This window comes from Ammospiza nelsoni, chromosome 9 (assembly GCF_027579445.1).
Source record: "Ammospiza nelsoni isolate bAmmNel1 chromosome 9, bAmmNel1.pri, whole genome shotgun sequence".
Lineage (NCBI taxonomy): Eukaryota > Metazoa > Chordata > Aves > Passeriformes > Passerellidae > Ammospiza > Ammospiza nelsoni.
This window is the reverse complement of record NC_080641.1, coordinates 12935543-12955811: the sequence shown is the minus strand read 5'-3', so window position 1 is coordinate 12955811 and position 20269 is coordinate 12935543. Positions and strand designations below refer to the sequence as shown.

Below are 20269 nucleotides of genomic sequence, written 5' to 3'. Positions count from 1 at the left end.
AATTTCTGATAAAGAGGTGTTTCTGCACTGGGCTTTTCAGCTGATTTTTTTAACTTGCCAAAATGACTTGCCATGACAGTTGAAGAGATATAAACATCAAGATCTTGCTCCATAGTAGAAAACTATTAAAAATCCGTGTATTGTGATCTCTTGGTGGACTGTTTAAGATGAGGTAGCTGGCCTGCCTTGGTCTAAAGAACTAGCTCTTAGAATAGAGGTTTATAAGGTGGACATGTTTGATTAAGTTATTTGGTCAACTTTGAAGTGTCATTTCCACATAATGGAGTTTTTTTCTTTTGCTTTTTTCCTCTTACTCTGTTTCTAGTGTCATTTCTTGGAGTTCTGTGCAAGTGTCCTTTACAAAATGACTACCAGGAGGACTCTGGGGCTGCATATCCTCTTCCAGCTGTGAAGGTTTCCATGGACTGGCTGAAACTTAGGCCCAGTGTTTTCCAGGAGGCAGTGGTTGATGAGAGACGGTAGTGAGTGTTCATCTTTCCCTTGTTACATTTTGTTGCATGGAGGTCCTAATTACTGTTGATCCACAAATTAGTAATGGGAAAAGTGATCATACGCCTCATCATTGCAGATACCAAAATGACAGAAAGTGTATGTGCTAAAAGGTTCATAAAGCAAAACATTAGATTTGTTGGTTACATGAGCAAATTGATTCTTTTAATTGTGTTTAGGTTTCCTGTAAGTTTTTTACAATTGGGGGATGTATTTTATAATGTCCAGTTTGAGCATAATTACTGAGTGTTCCTGTAGTCTTATCTAGTATGATGGTTTCTCAGATTACTGGGGGAAGTGGCAGGAGAATACTTGCCTTAATTTTATGCACTAAACCATCACTTGGGCAGTGCTGTGATGTAGTCACCTAGGAGTTAAATTCAGTTTAGTAGAGGGGCTCTTTAAATGTCAATGCAGGCATAACTGTTCTGGACTGTTGCTCTGATTTTTCACTTTTGCCACTAATCTCATAAATTAAGGCTTAAATTGCTCAAAACTCACAATTTTTTAAATAGTCTGTTAACTTTTCATAAATGTTTTGATTTAAGAAAGTGTTTCTGTAAAGTGGTTCTTAAGATCAGAGGGACTGATGCAGCTGGATGAGTATTGTTCCTAAGATGGGCTCTCCAAGGAAAGCAGTGTGATGCATGAGAAACAGGGGTGCCTACAACTTTGGTTTGTTAAATAAGAAACAAAAAGCCCTGTGGAGTTTTGGGAGCTTAAACCTCAGAATTCCTAAAGGCAAGATTAAGGAAAAGAGTTCAGATGTGGTTTTGAGATGGTGATAACTTTTGTCATTCACACATCCTCAAGGAAGACCTATGCCTGTATTTTAATAGGCAAGATACCTGCTTGATATCAAGTAATCTCTGCAGAGAGGACATGCAGGTAGTGCTTCATGGAGTAAATGGCTTTAAGCTGAAAGAGGGCAGATTTAGATTGGTTAGAAAGAAATCCTTCCCTGTGAGGGCAGTGAGGCTCTGGCTCAGCTTGCTCAGAGAAGCTGTGGCTGTTCCATCCCTAGAAGTGCCCAAAGCCAGGCTGGGTGGGGCTTGGAGCAACCTTGGGGTGGTGGAAGGTGTCCCTGCCCTTGGCACAGGATGGCAGGTCCCTTCCGGCCCAAACCATTCTGGGATTCTCTGAAGGATCCCATTTTCTGAACAACATATCATTGACTTTACTTGCCTTATTGAAGATATCTGGAGTGGTTTTTCCTTCTTTTGTTCCTTGTCAGTCATGGGAAGGAGCTGTTGCTCAGTGTAGTGTAGAGAATAATCATGAAGGTCATGCTGTCTGTGCCTGCAGGAGAGCAGCTGAGGATGTACAGTGCTGTCAGGGGCACGGTGCATTCTCCAGGCTGTGTGCTGGATGATGGCTGGAAGCCTTGCTGGGGGGAACACATTCATTTCTCCTACACTGAGCACAGTGGGCATCCTGAAATAGTTTTCTATTGTTTCTGTGGTGCCCATCACTAAAGCAGAAGGGGTTTTTTTTGATTTTTTGAGTGGGAGCTTCTAGCAAGCAGGAGCAAGCAGTCTGGTGGTAGCAGTTAAACATTATCACAATGATCAGTGTGATTTTAAAATTGTTTGCTCCAGGGCCTTTGGGAAGAATTTCCAATCATTGCTTGTTACTGGTATTGTGAGGGCAAGGCAGGGGACTGCAAGTTCACCTCTAGTTTAATGGTCTTGCTTGGTGCAGCCCTTACTTAGAGTCTCATCCCTTGGTGGTAAACGCTCCAGCACTACAGTGCAGTGTTCTTGTTCATGGAGCAGAAGTGCTTCTGCACAGCTGTGTCTTCCTAAATTCTTTTGCTGCCTAAACTGATTCATTGACTAATGGCTTGAGAGCCATCAGCTTTGGACTGCAAAGCATGAATTGCACACAGGTGCTTGCAGCACTTGCTCACACTTTAGTTTTATCTGGTTAAATTCACAACAGGCTCTCTGGCCTGCTGTCTGTGCTCTGAGAGCCTGGCTTCCTTGGGAACTTTAGGTTGGCCTTTTAGTAATAGTAATTCTTTCAAGAAAGTGGTTCACTCACACTTTGCAAGAAACTTTTCTTGGGAATCAGAGGATTAATGTAAACTGTGATGGTAACAGCATTCAGTGTTTTTTGGTAAAGCAAACACATCCCATGTTATCAGTTTTCACTCAGGGTTTGCCTGTTTTCTAATTTTTAGCGTATGGCCCTGGCTGATCTCTCTTCTAAATAGTTTCCAGCCTCATGAAGAAGATCTATCCAGTAATAATGGTAAGGACACTTACGGTCTGTGCTGTAAAGAACTGTGAAAAACAATGGTTTTCCTGCTGATGTGGGGAGTTACAGTTGAAGAGCAAATTAGGAGCAAATAAGCAATAAGATACTGTGTTCAATGGTTTCATGCTGTCCTTATGCTGTTTACTGTCTGTTTGCCAGCAACCCCGCTTCCAGAAGAATTTGAGTTGCAAGGATTCCTGGCTCTGAGGCCCTCGTTCAGGTGGGTGACAGCTGAAGGATCCTGCACCCTTGCTGATGTCACAACTTCACAACTTTACAGACATTGGCCTGTTCCATACAATATCTTATCTGTGTCTGTTTACTGCTGTATAGATTGATGTTATAGGTCTCTTCAAAACAACTGCAATGGATGGTGTAGCTCTGAGAAATTCTTGGGGTTATAATATTGCTCATGACCCTGCTGAACCTCTTTAATGTAGATGCATCTTAACAGATGAGAATTACAGGTGTAAATCAGACATCTCTTAACAGCCATGTTTTGAATAATATCTGGTCAAAGTTCAGAGCTTTTAATAGAGCAATGCTGACATGTATTTCTAGAAAAATAGGATATTGCAGAGGGTAATTGTGTAATTAATATTCCCTCTTCTGCTTCAATACTAGGAACTTGGATTTTTCCAAAGGCCACCAGGCAATTACAGGGGATAAAGAAGGGCAGCAACGCCGGATACGGCAGCAGCGCCTGATCTTCACAGGCAAATGGATTGCTGATAACCAGCCAAGGTAATTGCAAGTACTTGGTGTTTGCCATGCTGCTGGAAGCTGAGGTGACACAGGAGCCACTGTGGAGTGTTATTTTTCTCTCTGTTCACCACAGCAGTTAGCTGTAATGTGAGCACAAGATGCTGACAGCTCTAATAACGTGTTCTGTGGGTCAGCATGCTATTCCTTCACAGACTGATTATGATAAGTAATGTAGTTTGTGTACTTGCTTTTTAATTCCTTGCTGTCTTTTTCAGGTTGATTCAATGTGAAAATGAGGTAGGAAAGCTCTTGTTTGTGACAGAAATCCCGGAGCTCTTACTGGACGACCCTAGTGAAGCCAAAGAGAGTCTCACCTTGCAGGAGACATCCATGGTGGAGCCACTGTGTTCTGATGGGAGCCCTGGACTCAAATCAGTGCTGTCCTCTGGCAGAAGCCTGAGCAACAGCTGTGATGCAGGAGAAAAACCCATGGTCACCTTCAAAGAGAATATCAAGCCCCGGGAGATGAACAGAGAGCAAGGGCGCATCTACCCCCCGAAGGACATAGCGAGGGAGAGGCGGGACTTTAGCAAAGGAATAGTAGCAAATAAGAATGATGGCAAGAAGGATAACAATAAAAGGAAGAATGAGACCAAGAAATGTGGCTTGGAGAAGATGCAGGAAGCAGGAAAGCAGAATGTGGCAGTTCAGGTAAGCCTTTAGCTCAGAGGGATACTGTGCCTAAGACAGTGCCACGTTGTGTCAGGGCAGTCACTGCTTGTGTATGGTAGAGCTGAGGTCTTGCTGTGGGCCCTGCAGCTGCAACTAATGCTCAATAATATAAAATATTTCTACCTCAAAGACCAGGTGATGGTGATCTTAGCATCTCTTTGCTTTTCCTTGATGCTATCTTAAAAAGGGAGAGAGAGGGAGAAAAATAGTTCAATGAGAGGTGCTATAACTGTCCTAAAAAGAACCGATTTCTATCCATTCCACAAATATTTAAGCCACCAAGGCAGTTCATGTGGCCAAGTCATAGTTATGGTCTTGCCTTGCTGGGGTCTGTTGTGAAGGAGCAGGGTACTCTGCATTTTCACTTCACTTGACTGGTGCACGTTCAACAAACTGAACATGTCACAAAAGCAGCCAATTGTATATATGTGGAGTAAGATCCTCTGTAATGTGGGTGCAACCAAGTGTCTGTCAAAGTAAAGAAAGCCACTGTGCTCTTAAATCATCAGTCTGTGCTCAGGCACTTGGTCATAATGGTTTGTTTTCAGGTGCTCTTTTACCAGTTACATTTTTTAGAAGCATGCTTTTCTATCTATTTATTTGAGCATTACATATGAAATATATCAAGTAAACAGTGAATTTGCTGGTCTGCCTTCCACCGAGTCGTAGTAAATGAGGGCAGAGAGTGCCAGGGCTGATCTGAGATGTACCTGGACAATTGGGCTGTATCTCAGTCATTCCCTGATAATAACTGGAACCATTCAATGGTAGTGATGGAGATTTCTGTTATTTCCCTAGAGAAACTGTTAGTTCTTCATGGTTCTTGCAAGTGGAAATTATTTCCTAATGCACCTTATGTCCCTTGCCTCTGTGTAAGCCCATTACTGCTGCCCAGGACAGATCTGCAGAATAACTCTTCTTCCTCTTTGCAGCTGCTCCAAAGGCCTGTGCAATTGAGGTCTTTTCCCCAGGCTAGACAAACCATCTCTTTCAGTTTTTCCAGCTTGTGTTGTTTAGGAGCCTTGGATTATTCTCCCTGTTTTCCTCCTAATGATTTGCTGTTAAACATCCTGGTTATGAAATGGAATGTCTGAACTGGCAGCATTATTCAGTTGGTTTTGCAGGGGAGCCATACCTATGGTACAGAGGATTTCTGTAAAGGCTACAGAAACCAGGGAGTGAGTCATGGAACGTGATTCTGGTATCTGAAAGCCAACATAGATGAGTTAGAATAGCAAGTTTCTTATTTATTTGTCAAATGGATCTGGAATGTCATTGCAGGTCTGAGCATAACTCCCAGCTTTGATCTTTGTGCCCCTGTCTTGCAAAATAAGGACTTCAGGTGGATTAGAACCTGCCAGATCTGAGGATTATGTGTAGCTTTCTGGAGAGGGACAATAGCTTATTTATCATAAATTTGCTTGATTAAGTCTTAAGATACAACAAACCCAGCTGTAGCAGAATCTGCTCTGATGTTGTCTGTTATTGTTTGTCTGTTCTTGAATAGAAATTAATTTTGGCTTTTTAACTCTGTCCGCTCTATTTAGGGCAACAAGTCCAGGGAAATAACTTTTGTTTTGTATAATTTGGTAGGCTTGCTTACCCAGACCTGCTCCAGAATAGAGGGAGGGCTTCCTTCCCCCCACACTGAGAAACCGGTGTAGGTTTCATACCAGTTGATGGGCTGTTTGTGTTCTGCTTTGGCACTCCTGACAATTTCATGCTTTATTTCCTACATAGTTCATTGCCTTCAAAAGCTTAAATGCTGCAGTTCTTACTTGGCAAAAATGTGAAGAATGTGGTACAGAGGTGATCAGTCCTGCTTTGCAGATACATGGGAAACTTGCTCAGGCAGGATGTGATCTGGGTTGAATCCCTGCTCTCTAGGGAAGGCAATGTTAGGAGCCAAGGAAGCTCAGTGCAGACTAACTCAGTGTAGCGTAGTCTTAAAAGGTCCCTGTGGTAAAATGGTGCCTCTCTCAGGCACTGTGTAGGACCACTTAGGGCTATTATGGGGGCAAATATTTGGTAGCACTGACACTTCTGCGGTAATATCAAGTAGAAGCAAGGATGGAACTGAAATTTGTCTTGATTAATTGATTTTAGTAATTTATGTTTTTATAAAGTTAACTGTAAATCATGCAGGGGGCCTTTTGGAAGGCATCCTCTGGAAATGTTATAGCATACTTGAGTTTTTGATGGATGGAGCTCAAGTTTTAAAATGACATGGCAGGAAGAATGTCTTTGAATTCTCCAGCATTTCCATAAAACAATGCATAGTGCTTGATATGGGTTGTAAAAATATTTGGCTTACTGTGGAGGGGAAAGGGACAGCACAATGTAAGTTAAATGTGCTGCATGTGCTGGAGGGTGAAGAGATGCAGCATGAGCAAGGGCCTGCATTGTTCATGGTGCTTGGCATCAGCCAGAACCTTGAGGTGGAGTTCCCTCCAGACTTTTTGTAGTGGGAAATGAAAAACCCACCCAAGTCTCCCAGTTTTACAAATGCAGAAAGAACCCTACACTCCCATAATTTCTAAATGAGAAATTCAATTTGAAAAAGAACTTAAGAAAGGATATGAATGCATCTATCCCTTTACTACTGTAATTTGGCAGAAAACAGCTGTCCTGTAACTCCTTTCAACTCAGCAGCACTACATGTCTAAATAAACCCCACACAGTTATGGTGTGGGGGTTATTGTTGTTGTTTGGTTTGGATTTTTTTTAATTTGATCCCTGATACAACCCTTTCTTTCACTCACCTTTGAGGCTTGGTGTCAGGTCTGCTCCTGGGCCCTTTCTGTATTGCCCGGGTTCCTTGCTTGCTGTCTTTTTCCTGCCTGCTCCATCTTGCATTCCAGGCAGTTCTGCCGAGCTGAACAGAAAGGGAAAGTAGTCTTCCCCTCTGTCTTCCTCCCCAGGAAGACCCAGACCGCGGGATACTCAGAATAAGGTAAACATTACATTCCATTCTTCTCTCTGCCTTTAACTGGTGCAGCTCTTGTAACATAACACCCCACAGTGACACAGTAAACTGAATGAGGTGAAGCACTTCTGTTGTTTGTCTTGTATGCTCTGGGTCAGAAGAATTCCATAGTGTGGAGTTTGTGCATATACACCACTGTATGGATTAGGCTGAGAGAACTCCCCAGGAAGAGTGTGGCAGTGCTTGTTTTTTAAGGTGCTGCAGGTAAGTAGCATAACTTAGGATGGAGCAGTGCCCTAGAAGCGTAGCAGCATCTGCACTTTTTGTTTTTAAACACTGCAGGTGAGCAGCATGGTAAGTTCCTTGAATGGTGTGAGATACTGTGTCTGCTTCTCACTCTCATGCTAGAGAAGGAGCCTCTGCATCTTCTGAGTAAATATCCTTGAGTGCTGTTGTGAGGTGAGAAGTGGCTGAGGACATGCAGGGTAATCTGCCTGAGGTCAGTGAGGAGGGCTCTGTGTTCCAAAGATCTCTCAGTTACTTAGGGAAAAGAAAAGAATTGCTCAAACAATCTGAGAGTTTAATTTTTGGCTTGAGATATGATATGGTTAATATGGAAATTTAGGACAAGTGATTTAATTTCTTTGTACTTTCTTTTGTATCAGGTGAAATCCCAGACGGAGATGAGGAAGACTCCGGTATCTGAAGCCAGGAAAACACCTGTAACTCAGACTCCAAGCCAGGCCAGCAGTTCCCAGTTCATCCCTATTCATCACCCGGGAGCCTTTCCTCCCCTTCCTAGCCGTCCAGGTAATTTGCATCATTCTTTTGAAGTGTCATTTGTTGTTGACTGAAGAAAATCCTGTAATAGTGGTTAGTACAGCCTCTGCAAGGTAGGGGCTCTGCTAATGACCATGAATTTTCCTGTTGAACATCTTATCAAGTGGTGAAAAGGGGCATAGCAGAACTGAAACAAGATAAATAAGATCCCTTATGCTTTGAATCAAGGTTTGTCATGAAATCTGCCACCTGCCTTCTGGTTTAGTGGGTGTAAGATCAAGGAACTTCACTCTAGGCTCTTCCTGTAGTTAGTCTGAACATGACAAAGCTTTGTGCTAGCACTGCTTCTGAAGCATTCCCTGTGCTTCAGACTCCATTGCAAAAGATCAATCACACTGCTTGCTTTAAAACTCTCTTTTGTAGTGGTGCTCATGTTTGAAGCTGTAATTTGTCTGGTCTTACTTGTTGCTGTTGCTGTGTCGTGTGTCCCATTTTGCTATGGAGTCTGCCTGTCACACCTTGCTATCCATGTTTGCTCAGGGAATAACTGGAAGTTGTCTTCCCTGCACGTGTTACATGGAACTCCTCAATATAAGATAGATGGGCATCTTTCCTGTCCCAAAGTCAACATAAAACCTGACCTGTGAGACACAGAATTAAAGCTTGCCCTCCAAACTGACTTTTCAGAGTAAATTACAGGGAAAGAATCGATCTTACAGATATGAGGATTTGTTTGGTTACCATCTGTCTCTGTCTAAATTGATCCAGAGACTGGTGATCCTCTGAGAGGAGGCAGTACACACTTATTGTATTGATTGCTTCTGTGTGCTCCTGCAGAAGTTTAGTCCCTAAAAAGTGATTGAAGGGGAGGAAACTTTGGGGGTAAAGCATCAAAAACCCAAGAAGAATGAAGGGAAAAGGTAGTGGGGGTCAGAAAAAGCAGGGAGACTGAGGGACAGGGAACACAGGGATGTGGAAACATACGACCCTCAGATACTGCTATCAGTTCCTGGAATATTGCAAGAAAGCTCCAAAACAAATTTGGAATTCCTGTGTGATCACAGTTATGCACATGCCAAGGTGAGGAACAGCATTATAGTGCATGTGTGCAGACTGGTGCCTCCTTTCCTAAATAAACAGCATAGGAAGAGAAACCCCCACTAAAAGTTTGCTGGAGGGAGTTGTATGGTCTGTCAAATTGTGATTAAAGGTGCATTTTTTTAAATCTTTTCCAGGATTTCCTCCTCCAACCTATGTTGTCCCCCCTCCTGTGGCTTTCTCCATGAGCACGGGGTACACCTTCCCAGGTGGTGTTTCTGTCCCAGGAACCTTCCTCCAGCCCACAGCTCACTCGCCTGCAGGAAACCAGGTGCAAGGTGGGAAACAGTCCCACATTCCTTACAGCCAGCAACGGCCCTCTGGACCAGGGCCAATGACCCAGGGACCTCAGCAAACACCACCTCCTTCCCAGCAACCCCTCTCATCTTTACCAGCTCAGGCAACAGCAGCACAGTCCACAAGCCAGTTACAGGTGCAAGCTCTGGCCCAGCAGCAGCAGCAGCAGTCGCCCACGAAAGCTGTGCAGGGCCTGGGGAAGAGCCCACCACACCACTCTGGATTCCAGCAGGTAAACTTGGCCTGTGCTACATGCTGGGCTTTATTTAAAGATAAGTGGCAATGTTCAAAACTTGTCTTCCTGGATTATCTTTCAAAATTGTCATTAAAGAATTTTTTGATTGTGAACTTCTGGGCAAATTTGAAAATGAGCTGAAGTTTATTTGGTGTGAACATATGATGCTGTAACTGAAAGGAAGGTATGTACTGGAATGGAATGTCTTTTCTGTCATCTGTTTGCTGTGTATTTCTGATACAGACAAGGTATGGAGGTGGTCTGTCTTTCTCAGGCCTTTCTGGTTTTCTTGTGTGAGTGATGAGGGCTGAGTGTGGACCTCCACCTGCACTCTCCTTTGGCTAACTGGTTGCAGTGTCAGTTCCCTTACAGCTCTTAGTTCCTTTGCTCACCTTGTGCTGGAGAAAATCTCCCTTCTGGCAAATCTGGACCCAATGGTGAGACCCTGCTTGTGTTCTGGGCAGCAAAATGCTGGCTCAGTACCTTACTGAAGGTTTAGTTTGTAGGCTTTTGGGTTAAAAGGGTCTTGATAGAATAAGGATTATACTTGGCTGTTGGTGTAAGGCTTGACTAGAGAGCATTAGATGCCTATGGAAATTGCTTTTGATGAATAACACAGACATTCCACAAACATTCTGATTTGCTATCATGCATGAGCCAGGCTGACAGCTTGGATGGAGTTAAGCATTCAGGTAACATGGGTTGTTCCTCCCTGCTGGTGAAATCCTGTGTCTCTGCCTCAGTACCCACAGACAGACTCGTCCAAGCAGCTCTGGAACCCCCCTCAAGTCCAAGGCTCCCTGGGGAAGATCATGTCTGTAAAGCAGCCCTATTACCTGCAGGCCCAGGACCCTCTCAAACTCTTTGAACAGTCATTACAGCCTCCTGTGATGCAACAGCAACCTCTGGAGAAAAAAATGAAGCCTTTTCCAATGGAGCCATATAACCAGAACCCCTCAGAAGTCAAGGTGCCAGAATATTACTGGGACTCTTCCTATGGCATGACGGACAACAGGGTGATGAGCCAGCAGTCGGGCATGGACCGCAGGGGGAAGCGGCAGGGAGTGTTCCGCTCCGAGCAGGACGCTGTCTCCAGGATGACCTTTGAGGTAAGAGCCATGCTGCAAGTGGGGAAAAGTAAGGCTCTGGTATTCCTGGCAACTTGTGGCATTTCCCTGTTTCAGGAATGCCCCGTGGTCCCAAGTAGGTCAGTGTAAACTTAATTGGAAGGGACCTGAGTGTCAGTACCTGGGGTTCCAGCACAAAGTAATGAATTCCCCATTTTAGTAGGCTGTGTGTAGTGTCAGTCTCTTAAAGATTTGGTTTCAAGTGAATTAAGTCTTGTTCAGTATGGATGTGACATCCATCTCTGTGCTGTGTCTGCCAGGTTGATAAACATGGCAGCTGATAGTTTTGGGGAAGATGCTTGGCTGCAACTGGTGAAAACCATAAAAGCCACCCAAATAATTGCAGTTGAATTCTTGCGCTTTAGGTGAACTCCTAACACTGCTATAGTGAATTGAATGGCTGAGGCTACAATAGGTTGAGCAATCAAGGATGGTAGCAGTGGTCTTGTCTTGGAATTTTTTTGTTTGTTTGTTCTTGAAAATCCCACCACACTGAGGGAGCTAAATGGCTTCCTTAGCTCCCAGTTGCAGTAAATGGAATACTTCTGTTCATGTGATCATGATTCATGTTGGTGTTAAACCCACCAATCTCTGTTATTTATTAACAGTCCAGGAGTCATCTGTGAATGCTTTTGGTGATGTTTATAAGGAAGCTTAAAGAGAGGCCTTTTAAACCTTTGGTTGGGTGTGCCTCTGTAAATGCACTCAGGACAGCTGGTATCACTTGACTTTTCCTTCCAAGAGAAAAGCCAGTGTACAGGAGTACCATGTACAGACAATGCACAGTACTACCCTGGTGTCATGTAGTGGTTTTTAGATAGAGACAGGGTCAAAGCCTGGTCTTCTTTCCTAAAAGGGAAACATTGTGCTGCAGAGAGAAGCTATGCCTGTGATGCTTGTGCTTTAAGTATCCCTCTTTACAAAAATAAAGATGTCCAGTCTGACCAGCACTGAGCAGATTTTACTGACCCAGGGGGCTGGTCAGCTGTGTATTGGCATAGTAGCTGTCACCAGTGGAAATGAGTCTCATGGGATTTAAACTCCACAAGCAGGGAAAAGGAGATGATGCAAACATGATTCTACTTGAAACCTAAGTTACTCCCAGGTCAACTGTAGAAGAATGATGATAAGATTTTGTTTGTTGTCCTTGCATGTGGAAGCAGGTTCAGTGTGTGGCATGGATGCAAGGGGAAGCACTGACTCTGCTGATTAAAGCTCCCTGCTGTCACTTGGGTGCGTGGTCCTCTCCCCGTGCACATTTGGCCGCGTGGTTATTTCTGCTCAGAGTTCTCAGTGTGTGCCTCAGCACCGTTCTCACCTCGCCCTCTGCATGCTGCTTTCTGCCTTCCTCTTGCTGTTCTCTCTCCTGCTCTGGCTGTTCTCTCTGCCTTCTGTTGTCTCACTGTGCTCATTTCTGTCACTAGGACCCCAAGAGCTCCCCTCTGCTTCCTCCGGACCTGTTAAAGAGTCTGGCTGCCTTGGAGGAGGAGGAAGAGCTGATTTTCTCTAATCCTCCTGATCTTTACCCAGCTCTGCTGGGGCCTCTCGCCTCTCTTCCTGGACGAAGCCTCTTTGTATGTATTTGCTGCTTCTCACTCTTAACTGGCATCTCTTTCTTCTGTGAAATTATAAGAAATGTGTAATTCCTTTCTCTCCCCCATACCTCCTGTCCACTTTCCTGCCTCACCTTTGAGCTAGTTTTCACAGGGGTGAAAACTACAGCTTTTGGGCTGAATCCGGGCCTGCTAATCTGTTCAGAAACCAGAGTAACTGTGGGGTTTTTGTAAGTACAGTCCACAGGAGAGGTGTTGATGCATCATGGTATGTCATTTAATGCACTTGCTCTTCTGCAGTTGTATGGGTTTAGTAATAAAGATTGGGGACACTGATAGAGCTGTGGGGAGTCATCAGAACCAGGGTGTAGTGACAGGACAAGAGGGAAGGGCTTCAAACTGACAGAGGATAGGTTTAGATGAGATACTAGGAAGAAATTTTTCCCTGTGAAGTTGGGGAGAAGCTGTGGTTGCCCCATCCCTGGAAGTGTCCAAGGCCAGGTTGGATGGGGCTTGGAGCAGCCTGGGATAGTGGAAGGTGTCCCTGGGCACGGGGTGGAATGAGATGAGTTTTAAGGTCCCTTCCAACCTAAGCCATTCTGCAATTCTGTGATGTGATTCTGTGATTATAATCTGCATATAAAAATTCCACAGAGGCAGGGGGATGCTGCCCCTATTCAATGCAGAAGAGATTCTTAAAGAAGAAGGATGGCTTTGGAAGAAAATAGCAGTTAACTGGATAAATACACAATAACTCTTATAGAAATAGAGTAATTTTTGACAGGGCGGGTTTTTTGCCTACATTTTTTTTGTATTAAAACCTTCCTAGTTCACTAGCTGGGAGGTCTCAGAGCTGTTGAATTTTTAAATTGTCTCTGAAAGAGCAGCATGCTTTTCTACTTTAGCTACAAGCATGTTCATTAAATCATACTGATTCAGATTAGTAGCTGTAACAAAGAATTATTTGTGACCATTCAAAATTTCTGATTAAGTCTCTTCCTCAATTATTTTACCTGCCATCCCAAGGAGTTGCAAAAGATACTAATTTCTGTCTCATTAGATAACTTTGCTAAGAAACTAATAGCTGCTGCTTTAGCAGCTTCCTTTGAAGCTCCTACTGTTGTGTCTGCTGCCAAATGGAAGGAAATCCTTCGCTGTGCAAGCCGTGTGGATATGCAGAGTGGGAATTTTGTCTGGCTTTTAAAATGTGCTTTCAAAGTAATGAGCTGTCACTTTGAAAATCTAACAAGCTAGGGGCTGCCTGCCAAGAAAATGAGGCTGTTTGTCTTAAGTTTACATGATGAAAGCAAAAGTATTCCAGGTACTGTGGCTGTGTTAAAGACAGAAAGATGCTAGTTCTGGTTTTTGTGGTTTGAATAATAAATTTTAAAACATCTGACATGCTGAGCTGGTGAGAGTGCAAGAGGAGGTTGTTTGTAACAAGACTACAGCTTTTATTTTGGTTCACACACATTTTTACTTAGGGTTTTACTAATGCTATGGCTTGGTGATGCACATCCTAGATTTGGTGATGTTCATTGTCTACCAGGCAAGCTTGATAATTTTTCTTTGGTTTTTGTCAGTGATAACTTAGCTATTTTTTCTCTGAATAGGCTCATTTCAGAGACCCTGTTTTTCACTCCTTAATCATAGTAAAACCCAGACAGAAAGACAAGAAATATTATGCTGGAAATAACAACTGTGTGAGATGGAGGTGGCATACATGCTGGATGAAAGGTCATGGCCCATAGTATCTTTACATGGAAGTAAAATCCATGGAGAGTTTTGGAACCTTACTTTTTAACATTTGGGTTGGATATTTTTTTTCCTTCCTGTCTACAAGTAATTTATAATGGAAATGAGAGAGTGCTAAATGAAGTTGGACTACTAAACCTAATTTAAAAAACACTTAGCTGCTCTTGCTGTCTAAGAATGTCTCTACAGCAGAGATGCTCTCAGAACTGAAAAGATACTCTGTCAGTAGCCACATACAAGAGTCTAATCTTGTTTGAAAGAGTCCTTGTGTCACTGGGAAGGGTCCTGTCTCACTTGTGCAAGGTTTTACACAACCATAAGGTGTTTTTGGCAGGAGCCTCCCCATTAGATGTATCACAGTATTAGACTTTGCATTTGAAACCTGTTCTGGGTCTGAGACTCTCAGCTGTAATGTTTGTTGATTTGTAGATTATTAATTACAGGTAGTAGGAAAACTGCTGATATTTTGCACTTGTTAGCTTGCCTCCCCTGTCCTTCAAAGTACTGGAGGTAAAATGCAAGGCAAGTTGTAAATGTGACCAATACCACTTTGGCAGTTTCTGATTATGCACTTTCCTCCTGGTCGCTACGCTGAGCACTAACTGTGCTTTTCCCCTTTTTGCTTTCTGAAGAAGTCCCTGCTGGAAAAACCATCAGAATTGATGTCTCAGTCATCATCTTTCTTGTCCCTCAGTGGCTTTTCTCTAAATCAGGTGAGTGTGAACCAGAGTCCAACACCTTTTGCTGTTTCAGCTTGTGATTAAGCCAGTGGAAAACCTGAAAGAAATCCACACTGATGTGTAATTCCACTCTGTATCAACCCTAATCTTTGCCTTTATCAGTTTTCTTCCCAAATTCATCTTAGCTATATCTCTGCAGATCTTATTACTGAGTTCAGGGGCCCTTTGCTCTTAGTGAAGCCATGAAATTGACTGAAAAGTGCATCTCAGGGTGCTGTGGTGTGTAGGTTTTTATTTCCAGAGCAATAATACCCGTTCTCTTCCAGGGAATTGAGCAGGGTCTTGATAGAACTTTTCTAAGTACTGGGAATCAAGATTTTGTGAGGACTTTGCAGTTCAGCCAGGGGAAATCTGTCTTGATTCAGCATGGACTTAAATTAAATGGTCAAAGAAGATGGGACTGGGAAGTGAAAAAGGAATTAGGAACTATTTTGAACTAGAATTGTTTTCTTTGTACAGTCTCAGTGTTTGAAATAAGTCTAACACATGAGCTCTCATATTGTTTGGTTTTTTTCAGGAAAGATACCCAAACAACAGCATGTTCAATGAGGTATATGGAAAAAACATCAATACCAGCACAAAAACAGAAGTCACCCCTTCAGTTGCCCATCAGGAGACTTCACTCTATTCTCTCTTTGAAGGGACTCCGTGGTCTCCATCCCTTCCAGCCAGCTCAGGTAATCCTGGTACAGCATTTCTTGTGTCTAGTGATTTAAGAGGATTTGAGTTAATTCTAAACCAACTGCAAGTTACATGTAACTGGAAATTAAAAAAAAAAAAAAAAAAAAAAAAAAAAAAAAAAAAAAAAAAAAAAAAACTTGGCAAGATCTCTGAAGGTTTCTGTTTTACTTTATATATCTGCAGAAATACGAGGGGATTTTGTAATTAATACAGTGTAAGAACTTGGATTTTAATTTAAGTAGTTGAGCAGGGTAAATGTTGTAGGAGGTGATAAATCCTGAAATCTCTTTAACTTCGTTTCCTGACAGCCATTTGAGAGTAGTGCTTTAACTCAGACATCCATATACTTTGTGTTGCATTTTTTTAGTAAAAGCAGGAGGAGCTGGATTTCATAATGCAAATATTTGAAGAAGAAACTGTATAAGGGAAGAGTGGGGGAAAATACAACTGCAGTGGGGTTTGTTGCATTGGTTTTTTACTGTTAAGCAGCCCATAAAGCAGACCAACTTCTTTGTCAGTAATTATCTTAAAGGCATAAACCATAACTATTACATCTGGATTTTAATCTCAGAAGAGTGTGAGAGAGGAGTTAGTTGAATCTAAGAAAAGAGTGGATTTTAAATAACACCTGCACTGGATGAGATGTTTGGTGGGACTTGTGCGCCCAGCCAGGAGAAGCTGTTGTGGGTGAGATGGAGGGAGTTGCAAAGTGCTTTTATTCTAGCAGGATTTTTGGCTCGCATGGCTTCAACTCCCTCTCCCTTCACCTCTTCATTTGTTCTGTTCTGCCTGTGGACAGCCTGCTTCATGTTCCCTCTCCTCTTTTGCTCACTTATGAGTTCTGGTCTCAATTGTTTTAAGGTTCACAGAAGTACAAAACATTCTCAGACCTGGGAGTTGAAGTTGTAAACTTGCAAACTCCTCAAGGTCTAATCTAATTTTTCAATTGGTTTGTCAAGCTTGGAGGCAGTTGTTCTTTTAGTTTGACACAAGTTCTTCAAGAGATGGAGGAAAACTGCCTTTGCCTAGCCAGCCCTCATGAGGTGTCCTGGGTTTTGTTTTGTTTTTTTTTCTGGTAAGCATTAAACACAGTCATTCTGTCCTTGTAAATTTTTCACTCAGAATTTAGGAATTTGCATTACATTCATGTAGCAGAGGAAATAAAAACTGACCTTCAGCATTGTAGCAAGCTGGGTGATGGCAAAATTTGCAGCAGCACTAAGAAATTCAAAACTGGGAGGCTCATGCTGTCTCTGCTGACCTTTTTTCCTCTTCCCTTGTAATCCCTAGATCATTCAACACCAGCCAGCCAGTCTCCTCACTCCTCCAACCCCAGCAGCTTGCCAAGCTCCCCTCCAACCCATAACCACAATTCTGTTCCTTTCTCCAACTTTGGACCCATTGGGACTCCGGACAACAGAGACCGGAGAGTTGCAGACCGCTGGAAAACAGATAAGCCAGGCAAGTGCTGGGTTCCAGGTTAGCACAGAACTGTCAGACACCATCATCTGACGATGCTTGTTTTGCACTGGTCTTGCCATCTCACTCTGAACTTGTCTTTCTGCCATTTTAGCAATGGGAGGGTTTGGTCTCGACTATCTCCCAACAACATCGTCCTCTTCAGAGAGCAGCTGGCACCAGTCCAGTGCTCCCAGTGGTACCTGGGCAGTGCAAGGCCCTCCTGCCATGGAGGACTCCTCTGCTGTGCTTATGGAGAGCCTGAAGGTGGGTTTGGCTGGGGCTGTGCTCAGGGATGGGTCTGCAGGCTGGATGATCAAGTGATGGCCATTAGCCTGTTGAAAGTGTCAGAGTTCAGTGCCAGTTTTTCCTGCAGATTGACTTACACAAGGCAGCGTGGGAGGTGCCACCAATGCAGGAAGGTGTCACAAATTTACAGTTCTTGCTGGTTTTGAGATTTTGTGGAACAAGCCCAGGCTGGCAGAACTGGAAGAAATTCTAACATTAGCTTTGACTAGTCTAAAATTAGTAATAGTAAATGTGGGACGAATTTTTATGGTAATGAGAGTTCTGGAGGAGGATAAAGTTCTTCTAGGGAGTCTCTTTTTAGAAGGTCGTCTTTGAAGCCTGGTTAACTTTCGTGATAAGCCAGGTATGAGTGATAAGGAGGGAGCATATACAACATGGTGTCTGCTTTCCCACCTGGCAGAGGTCCTGTGTGATGCAAGGAGGTGCTAGTGTTGGCTGTTTGTTTTTAGTCCATCTGGTCCAGTTCCATGATGCACCCCGGCCCCTCGGCCCTGGAGCAGCTGTTGATGCAGCAGAAGCAGAAGCAGCAGCGCGGACAAGGTGCCATGAACCCGCCGCATTGAGACAGAGGAGACACCCTCACAACGACGGCTCCATAAACCATGGCATGTTGGGTCTGTGGGACTGGCACACGCAGTCCTGTGCAGGTGGCAGCCCTCTCTTCTGTTCCTTGCTGTCAGGAGGGCGTAAGTGCTCCACCAACCCACTGAGTGTGCACAAAACGTCTGCAGTGCAAACAAACAACATCAGGAACTCTCCCATCCCCCGGGCCCTTCGGAGGGAGAGAGGAACTGCTGTTTGGCTCACTCAGTAACCCAATATCACCGCCTCTCACCTTCTCCATTGTGCATGTCCCCAGCCACATGGGAAGTAAAAGCTGAGAGCAAAGGGCAGATGGGAGAAGCCAATGAGCACTTCTCAATCCTTTTCCTCTCTTTGGGGAGATACAATAGGAATCCATTAATGATTGCTTCGCTGACTGAGAATGTAGTTGAAATTACTCCTAAACATCTTTATTACTATCTCAGTAGTAAGATCACACTGAATTCTGTACACAGACGTGCTTCATAGTCAGTGTGTAGCAATGAAAGCCCCAGTTGCTGCTCCAGTCACAGTGGGTGGTGATGAGGTGGGGCTCTGCATCCCGGCTTAGCAAAGGAGTTTCATGAAAGAGAGTCTGGCACTTGGCACTGCTTCACCCGGAGGCTTTGGGTGGGTTAGAGACTCCAGCATGAAATGTCCTTCTCTCAGTAGGTGTTTGAGCTATAAGGGGTGACATGGGGCCTCACAGCACTCTGCTGAAAAGCAAGTTAACTGCTATGGGGTTTTAAATTAACGTGTGATTCCTGTACATTTTACTGTAGCATAGTGGCTAGCCCCACAAAGGGCAGGCTAGTCTGTGCATTCACAGCCTGACTCATTTTAATAGGTAGGTAGAAAGCTTTCAATGGGTTTTTGTTTTGTTTTGTTTCGGTTTGGTTTTGTTTTTTTCTCTTTCCATCCTCCCATCTTCGCTGAACGCTCGTAGTTTCATTACCATGGCAGAAAATAATCAGGGGTCCAGCAGGGCTGGGTGAATCCGACAGCCAGCCCAGACAGCATGGGGCATCCGCACGCCCGGTGAGGCACAGGTCAGCTCTGCAGAAACCTGTCCCAGCTGCAGCCCCAGGCTTTCAGTGCCAGAAACAAATCCAAGGCACCCATGGACACACGGAAACAGCACAGTGCTGTTCATAGACGAAAAGGTGCAGAAGGGAAAAGGAAAAAAAAAACATTTTATTTGCTATTTATTAGGGGGAAGGAAGACTGGAAGTTTTGTTAAAGAAAAGGACAGCGTTTTTGTTAGATTTCCCAGGGAAGTTACAGGAACAGACTCAATGTCCATTTGCTGTTTTTAGCAGTAGGAGTTTGTGTGATGATTCAGGATCTCTGGGCTAGAATTCAGCTGCAGAACAAAGCACATGCAGGAGCCGAAGTGACGCTGGAGTCTGGGCAGCCCCAGAGAATACAAAAAGGGAAGGCGGAGGAGACCCAATACCCTTGGGGGTGCGAGAAGCTCCCTACGAGCTCCACCTGAGCAACATCACTGTTCTGTGTTGCATTTCAAAGCTGTATTTCCTTTAACAAGTCCAAAAAGTGAAATTCCCACCCGGTGGTAACCCAGCCCACCCTGTGTGTCCCCTCCAGCCCTCCCGCTGTGTGTCCAAGCTGTGTGCCCAGGCAGCTGCGGCATCCCCGTGTTGCACGGTCACTGACTCTTGCACCCCAGACCAGGAGCACCACCTCACTCCCAGCCGGGCAGGTCCAGCTGCACCCTTCCACTTGTGCATGAGCACCCGGCCTCGGGAATGCATCTGAGCCCCCTGCCCTCCAGCACCTGCAGGAGCAAGGCAAGGGGCCCCCAACAGAAACTGGTTTGTGTTGTAAGCTTTTTTTGTGTTTTCTGTCTGTCTGTGCAAGAACTGCAGCTGCCGAAATCAGCTTTGCCTTTAATTAAACCATGTTCTCTCCATCCAGGTCTGTGTGTAGCATTTATTTCCTGTGTGACTTGGCTTCAGGCCTTTAAAAATGCATTACTTTTCTGTAGAAGCCAGAAGAATGTTTGAAGTTGATTTTTTTTTTTTTTAATTTGAAACAGACCTAAATGAATCACAGTGGCTTGGGCTTGGTACAGATAATTTGGTTGTGGTTTTGTGCTGCCTGTGTAGTGTGTTTTACATACTGAACTAAATATGTAGGATGGGAGCAGCTTACAAAGCTCCTCCCTAGTTGCAGACTCATCCTGGTACAGTATATGTAGTGTACAGAAAGAGGGCGCAGATCCTTCTGCCAATGACTTGCCTGCAGACTAGTGTGTTCACTGTTTCCATGCTTCCAGGTATGTGACAGGAAACTCCAGAGATGTTCTGGTTTTGAAATTACAGGTGTTTATTGTCTCCAGAATAAGTTCCTTTAAAAAGAAATGTGATATTTAGGTTAATGGGGCAGTAGGGTTTTCTGGACTTGTGTGATAGCCTCCTTAGCACCTTTGGAGTAAAGCTCTGGGATTCCAGGCTCTGTCTTTCAAAGTTACTGTATCTTCTGACTGATCAGGAGAAACTTTG

The 20269-nt window shown here is 44.0% G+C and overlaps 1 protein-coding gene across 4 annotated transcripts in view; it reads left to right on the top strand.

Annotated features, from left to right (window-relative positions):
* The window catches only part of SMG7 (SMG7 nonsense mediated mRNA decay factor), a 51323-nt gene extending 31646 nt beyond the window's left edge, over positions 1-19677 (top strand). Inside the window, exons 10-24 of one of the 4 annotated variants that reach the window (XM_059477977.1) lie at positions 326-482; positions 2693-2763; positions 2929-2989; positions 3394-3513; positions 3750-4185; positions 7798-7942; positions 9148-9288; positions 9406-9539; positions 10286-10651; positions 12094-12243; positions 14610-14690; positions 15235-15394; positions 16689-16859; positions 16972-17123; positions 17615-19677. In XM_059477977.1, coding sequence (XP_059333960.1) covers positions 326-482; positions 2693-2763; positions 2929-2989; positions 3394-3513; positions 3750-4185; positions 7798-7942; positions 9148-9288; positions 9406-9539; positions 10286-10651; positions 12094-12243; positions 14610-14690; positions 15235-15394; positions 16689-16859; positions 16972-17123; positions 17615-17728 — 2459 coding nt within the window. In that variant the 3' untranslated portion in view covers positions 17729-19677. Of the gene's footprint in view, positions 1-325; positions 483-2692; positions 2764-2928; positions 2990-3393; positions 3514-3749; positions 4186-7797; positions 7943-9147; positions 9540-10285; positions 10652-12093; positions 12244-14609; positions 14691-15234; positions 15395-16688; positions 16860-16971; positions 17124-17614 lie in introns of all 4 variants that reach the window. The other 3 variants (XM_059477976.1, XM_059477975.1, XM_059477978.1) reach the window with 3 other exon arrangements.
* Positions 19678-20269: the final 592 nt, after the last annotated feature.